The 7,353-nt window shown below is 42.5% G+C and overlaps 1 protein-coding gene across 1 annotated transcript in view; it reads left to right on the top strand.

The window, feature by feature from the left end:
- LOC107756960 (alpha-2,8-sialyltransferase 8E-like) overlaps positions 1-7,215 on the top strand; it is a 17,838-nt gene extending 10,623 nt beyond the window's left edge. Inside the window, exons 5-7 of the mRNA XM_016574296.1 lie at positions 30-142; positions 2,579-2,656; positions 6,213-7,215. Of these exons, the coding sequence (XP_016429782.1) occupies positions 30-142; positions 2,579-2,656; positions 6,213-6,681 (660 nt within the window). The 3' untranslated portion in view covers positions 6,682-7,215. The remainder of the gene's footprint in view (positions 1-29; positions 143-2,578; positions 2,657-6,212) is intronic.
- The last annotated feature ends 138 nt before the right edge of the window (positions 7,216-7,353 follow it).

Raw genomic sequence — 7,353 nt, 5'->3', positions numbered from 1 at the left:
TGTGTGTGTGTGTGTGTGTGTGTGTGCAGGATTTCCCCTGGAGTGGTCGTCGTCTGGGTCGGTGTGCTGTGGTTGGCAGTGGTGGGATTCTGAAGAACAGCAGCTGTGGACGTGAGATCGACAGCGCAGACTTCGTCATACGGTAAACACATCCCTTTATGCCTTGCTGCCTCAACACTTCCATCAGTAATCATGCATCCTTCATGTTAATGTCAGGAATATGGACTTTCAGTGTGTTTGTTTTGCTCCCCATGTGCTCCATGACCTAGTTTTCCCTCGTGTGTGACATGCCCATATTTGGTTCCCTTCTTGTTCCAATTGTGTTTCATTGCTCCCAGGTGTTTCCCCAATTCCCTCGTTAAGTGTAGTATTTATAGTGCAGTCTGCCCCATGTTTCCTTGTCGGATCTTAAATGTCTACTCCATGTGCTATGTGTGTGTGTTCCTGCCTGTTCTGTGTTCCCAGTGATTTGGAAGATTAAAGACTGCTATTATTGTAATTCCCTTGTCTCCTCGTTCCTCGTTCCTTCACAGTAGCTGAACCGTGACAGAAGATCCGACCCAAAACAGTATAATTGTGTGTTTTCCCTCCGTTGAGTTTCCGTGTTTTACTCAGTTTTTCTTTTCTTCCCGTTTGTCTGTATGGATCCCCTCGCCCGTAAAGACCTTTCCTTGTTGGAGTATGCAGTTGAGTTCAGCCAGCTCGCTGTTTTAACAGCGTTCGACGACGCTGCACTAAACTCACTGTTCTGGATCGGGGCAAATTACCATAGCCCCGGTGACCTCCCAGACACCTCTGGACTGAGCTGGAAGGAAGCAATCATCCGGTGTCTGGAGAGCGTCTATCCCGAATCCAGAGCACAGCCAGACCCAGAGCCCAGCCCACCATCACCCCGCTGCGTGGAGCAAGAGCCTGAGCCCACCGCTGATGGAGAGCCAGAGCCCGTCACGACCGAGCCATCGCCTAGGAGTGCGACAGTGCTGAGGATCGCCACGGAGCCAGAGCCTCACGGATCGTCAGACCAGGTGCGAGAGCCGGCTACAATGCCCGCCACGAGGGAGAAAGCCGTGGACAGAGAGAGCGCGGAGAGGATCTCCGCCTCCTGCACCATGGCTGAGGGTAAGCTGAGAATATATCTGGGTGAATGGAAAGCGGAGGGAGACCTTAGTGGCTTGTTTACCGACCTGCCCCCTCTCCTCCCTCCTCCGTCGGTGACCTCTGTGCCTCCCGTTCCTGAGTTTAGCCCAGAGAGGGCTCCTGTTTCCCTGTCCATCCTAGAGAGAGCTCACAAATGCCCGCCCACTCCTGCCTCCTCCACCGCTCTCGTCTGGCAGCCCCTCTGCTCGCCCTCAGCCCACCATCTGTACGGTGTGAGCTCCGCAGGTCTGCCATCCTCCATCATCACCGTGGCTGGAGACTCCCTTGCCTCCGCCTACAACCTCTAAGCCCCGGACTCCGCCTCGGCCCATCGACATGCCCGCCCACTCCTGCCTCCTCCACCGCTCTCGTCTGGCAGCCCCTCTGCTCGCCCTCAGCCCACCATCTGTACGGTGCGAGCTCCATGGGTCTGCCATCCTCCATCGTCATCGTGGCTGGAGGATCCCCTGTCTCCGCCTCCAGCCTCTGAATCCCGGACTCCGCCTCGGCCCGTCAACCCATCGGCTCCACCGTGGCTCCTAGCTCCCTCCTCTCCGCCGTGGCCCATCAGTCCACTGGCTCCACCGGGCTCCCTCGTCCCTCTGGCTCCGCCTTGGTCTGTCGTCGACCATCCTGCGCCTCGGGGCTCCACTACTCCAGCTGCACCTCATCCCTCCGTCCCTCCGGCTCCGTCAGACTCCTCCTTCCCTTCGGCTCCACCTTGGTCCTCTGTCGCTCCGGCTCTACCGCGGCCTTCTGGATCCTCGCCTCCATATCGGTCGCCGGAGCCATCTGCTCTGCCTTAACCCTCTGGATCCTCGGTGTTGCCCTGGCTCATCGGCTCTCCGTCTCCGCCTTGGGCTCCTCCGCCACCTGCTTCACTGCCGTTGGTAGGCCCCCTGGAGTCGTCAGCCCTTCCTCCTCCTTGGCTCCTCCCTCAATCGTCACCTCCCTGGACTCTGTCTGCCAGCCCCCTCCCAGGTGTCCGTCCTCCTCTTGAGCCTCCTCCCAAGTTCCCAACCGTCCCTCCTTCTGTTGTTTCTTCGGCGCGAGGACGCGCCTTCTGGGAGGGGGGCGATATGTCTAAGAATATGGACTTTCAGTGTGTTTGTTTTGCTCCCCATGTGCTCCGTGATCTAGTTTTCCCTCGTGTGTGACATGCCCATATTTGGTTCCCTTCTTGTTCCAATTGTGTTTCATTGCTCCCAGGTGTTTCCCCAATTCCCTCGTTAAGTGTAGTATTTATAGTGCAGCCTGCCCCATGTTTCCTTGTCGGATCTTAAACGTATACTCTATGCGCTACGTGTGTGTGTTCCTGCCTGTTCTGTGTTCCCAGTGATTTGGAAGATTAAAGACTGCTATTATTGTAATTCCCTCGTTCCTCACTCCTTCACAGTAGCTGAACCGTGACAGTTAACACAAAGTTTTCTCTCTCTTTCAGGTTTAATTTGGCGACAATTAATGACAGTGATGTTGGGCTGAAGACGGATCTTATAACCATCAACCCCAGTCAGATTCGGTCAGTGTCCATAAACACAAATTCAGTTAACATTTAAATAAGGACATTTTCGATTCAGATATAACTCTCAGTGAGATGGATTCTTGTTTTTTAACATTCTAACTTAAGATTTTGTCATTTAGATTAACATCCATGGAATCTTTCAGCTGCACAAAATGTTCTTTATAGTGGAAAAGGTCCTTTAGAATATTGAAATGTTCTTCACACTAAGAAAAAAAAAAGGTTTATTTAACAACAACTGTTCACTGAAAAGGAACTAAAAATGGTTCTTCTATGGAATCACTGCAAAAAAAAAAACTTTTGCAACATTTATTTTTAAAAGTTTAGTTTAGCTATAATTTGTTAATTTGGAAGCTATATATAACCAGGTCCTGCTCAGACTCTATTGTAAATTTATTAAAGATGTATTCTGGTTACATATCATTTTTATGATATCACTCTTATGACTTGGCTCATCTGTCAGGTTGTAAAACAAAGTGTGCTTTTAAATGGGAACATTGAGAAACTGATTTGCTAGAGCCAGTCTAACTGAATTTCATAGTTAATGATAGGAAGGTGTGGCCTGACTTGTTCTTGAAAAGTTTTGCAATTACAATAAGGTGGGGAAAGTACAAACTGTTATTACAAACTGATGACACACTGGAAAAACATTGATGTATTTAACTCAAATAATTACAGGAACAGCATTTACAACAAGTGTGTTAATAAATCCATTCTCTACATGTAGGCAAACAGATTTGGTTAAACTAGTTCTCATAATGTTGTTCATAACATTATTTATCACATTAACAGTATAGTACAGTGGCCGAGAGAGCTCAACGCACTGCAAATGAAAAAACAAAAAAATGTAAAAAATAAATAAAATGGAATGACACAGGGAAGTATTGAACAACTGAAATGTATTTAATACTTCGTACAAAAGCCTTTGTTGGTGATGACAGCTCTGTGGAGAAACTAGTGGCATGCATTGCTCAGGTGTGATTTTGGCCCATTTTTCCACACAAACAGTCTTCAAATGTTGAAGGTTCTGTGGGTCTCTTCTATGAACTCTGACCTTTAGTTCTTATTTTCTATTGGATTCCAGTCAGGAGATTGGCTGGCCGTTCTAGCAGCTTTATTTTCTTATTTAATACTTCGTACAAAAGCCTTTGTTGGTGATGACAGCTCTGTGGAGAAACTAGTGGCATGCATTGCTCAGGTGTGATTTTGGCCCATTTTTCCACACAAACAGTCTTCAAATGTTGAAGGTTCTGTGGGTCTCTTCTATGAACTCTGACCTTTAGTTCTTATTTTCTATTGGATTCCAGTCAGGAGATTGGCTGGCCGTTCTAGCAGCTTTATTTTCTTTCTCTGAAACCAATGGAGAGTTTCCTTGGCCGTGTTTGGGATCACTGTGCAGCCTTGTTTCCATGGCTTCTTGCACCTCCCTTTCTTCATGTGTTCAGTACTTTCCCCCTGTGTCATTCCATTGTATTACACATAACTTAATTTCTGAACTTATTTGTTTTGTTTTCTTTGTATGTATGGATTAGTTGGGTTGTTACCAACATCTGGTGAATATTTCAAGTCAACAGCATCTTTAGAAATATATTTACTGAGAAAAATGGTGACGTGTTCAATACTTATTTTACCCGCTGTATATATATTTTTAGTATTATATAAAATATAGGTAACTAATAGTTAAACCAGGGTAAATTAACCACACTAACCTAGTTTAACCATGGTATTTGTACAACTGTGGTTATGCAAATGGTAATCAATACATGGTTACTTTACTATTATAAAACCATGGTTAATTTTTGTAAGCATTGTTGGGGTCCCCTTTGAGGTCTGTGCTACTTGCAGCGTTTTTTTTGTGTGTGTGTGTGTGTGTGTGTGTGTGTGTGTGTTATGAGTATTTGAAGTGTGTTTCTGTATTTGGTTGTGTTGCCAGTATTTGTGGCACATGTGCTGTCAAAGTGATGAAGATGTTCTCTTAATTTGCTGGCGCTTTTTCTATTTGCATATGTTTTTTTTCCGAGTTGCAGCGCGTTGAGCTCCCTCGACTGCTGTAGTATAGTCATTGGTCACAATCTAGCAGTCATGAAGCAATGAGCAATATTTTACAGCATTTATTAATCTTGGTTAATTTCATTTCATAAATGCACTATTGTTGATTTTAAATCACAATGCATTCAATAATTCCTTTGTCAAAAACAATAGTTGGGTTTGTAGACATTTATTCACATTATACAAGATTATTAAATGCTATATATGTTAGCATTTTGTAAAACGTTAGGCCTACCAAATAAACATTTACACACATTTACCGTGTTCTGTCAGCAGAGCTGGATAGTAACTGATTACATGTAATTACGTAATCAGATTCCAAAAATTAAGTAACATTTTAAAATACTCGTAATCAGACTACACTTACGTTTTTATGGATTGCATGATTGCATATTATTTACACAACAGCAATAATTTATTCATAATGTATTGATTCTCCCTAATTCCTCTCTTTCATCTTTCAAATGTTCCTTTCTAAAATAATCTACCGCTTATAAACACTCAGAAAGTCTCCGGTTCTGTGGACATTCACATAGAGATCAATCATTAGTCAGGTGCTACACAGCATTTACACAAATCCTTTCAACACCGCATCAATTACTGATGAATGCATTAATTGTTATTTGAATTGTGACTCGGTTGGCTATTTTACCATGTATTACTTAGGAAGGCGTTTTTCTTTCAAACACATTAAAATGCACAAATTCACCTAATATTTTTTTTATCTGAAGTACCCCTGAGATTTTAAAATAAATATTTTAATGAAGTATCACATTTGCATGTTCATGGTTCTCTGATGTTGATTAATGGACATGCAGGTAAACAAATGTAGGTTTTAATAATAATTTTTAAATTATTTCATTTAATTTAACATTTTTATGATTTCATAATTATTAGCTATAAATTAGTGCTGTCAAGCGATTAATCGCGATTAATCGTATTCCAAAATAAGTTTTTGTTTGCATAATATACGTGTGCGTACTGTATATTTATTATGTATATATAAATACACACACATGCATGTATATGTTTAAGAAAAATGTTACATTTATATATTAAATATATTTATATATATGATATAATTTATATGAATATATATATATATATATATATATACTGTACATGTAAATACATGTAAATATTTTCAAAATATATGCTGTATGTGTGTGTTTGTATATACATAATAAATATACACAGTACACATATATTATGTAAACAAACATTTTTATTTTGGATGCAATTAATCACGATTAATCGCTTGACAGCACTACTATAAATATGACACAAGGCTATTTTATTTAAATCAATGTGAAATGCGAGTTAGGTCAAAAGTAATCTAAAAGTAGTCGGATTATATTACCTAAAATGTGTAATGTAATGGATTGTTACTAACTACAGTTTTGGTCATGCAATTTGGAATCAGTAACAGATTAAAGTTTGTAAGTAATCTACCCAGCTCTGTCTGTCAATAATGATTAAGAGTGTTTATTTCAAACTGTGTGTGTAGATACAAAAATCTGGAGCAGGATCCGGATCCGTTGGTGGAGCGGGTCAGTGTGTACGGAAACGCTTCCCTCGCTATGCCCGCCTTTGCCTACACCTTCTGCACTGGAAAGTCAATGAAAACTCTCAAAGTCCTCCATCCAATCAGACCTCAGCAGCCGGTGGTGTTCTTCAGCCCCCTTTACCTACGAACACTGGACCGTTTCTGGAAGGGGCGTGGCCTGAAGTCGATCCGCCTCTCATCTGGGTTTATGTTAATTAACACGGCGCTGGAACTGTGTGAGCATGTGCATGTTTACGGATTCTGGCCGTTTGGAACGGACCTGCAGGACAATCCCGTTCCGTATCATTACTACGACGCGTTGAGTCCGCACCGTTACATGCACAAAATGCCGGAGGAGTTTGTGCGGCTTCTGCAGCTCCACAGCCAGGGGGCGCTGACACTGCACCTGCAGCCCTGCGTGGACTTGTAATCTTATTTTAAATGTCTGTGACTGTGATTTATTTATATGAGAGGACAAATCAGTGGCGAGAGGTGACTTTTTTAACCGGGTATGCTGAATGCTAACACATCGGCTTTTAGGACACTCTCAAAAGCCAAGTAAAAACCGCCAAATAACGTTGATACGCATGTACGTTATGATACGTAGCCTAATATTCAGAGGGTGGAGAGAAGGTGGATTCCCCCGCTCTATATGTCTCTGCATCGACTGAATGATTTTTATTTTATTTTATTGTTTTATTCCCAGTGAATGGGAATTAAAACTCCCACCCGGGTGACACTACTTCGATAATAGACCAAGCAAAATACCAATCTTTAAAATATTGCCAAGCAAAATACCAATCTTTAAAATATTGCCAAGTAACGTTGCAAACAACAATAAAATCAGAGAAGGACTTTAACCGAAAACGACAAGCATACGGAAATCAAAGATGATATTGTTTCCTCTTTTTTTCCTGATGTTTGTTATTATTTAAAATTGTATATACATTTTAGGCTACGTCCACACGAAGCCAGAGCTTTCCCTATCCGATCTTTTTTTCCCCTCGTCTCAAGAAATATCTACGTCCACACGAAACCGACACAAAACGATGTAGTATACATGCCAGACCAGTATGTGGCGCTGTAATTCTGCCACAGAGAT

This window comes from Sinocyclocheilus rhinocerous, unplaced genomic scaffold (assembly GCF_001515625.1).
Source record: "Sinocyclocheilus rhinocerous isolate Xijiao unplaced genomic scaffold, SAMN03320098_v1.1 scaffold3187, whole genome shotgun sequence".
Lineage (NCBI taxonomy): Eukaryota > Metazoa > Chordata > Actinopteri > Cypriniformes > Cyprinidae > Sinocyclocheilus > Sinocyclocheilus rhinocerous.
This window is presented reverse-complemented; position numbering and strand designations above follow the sequence as displayed.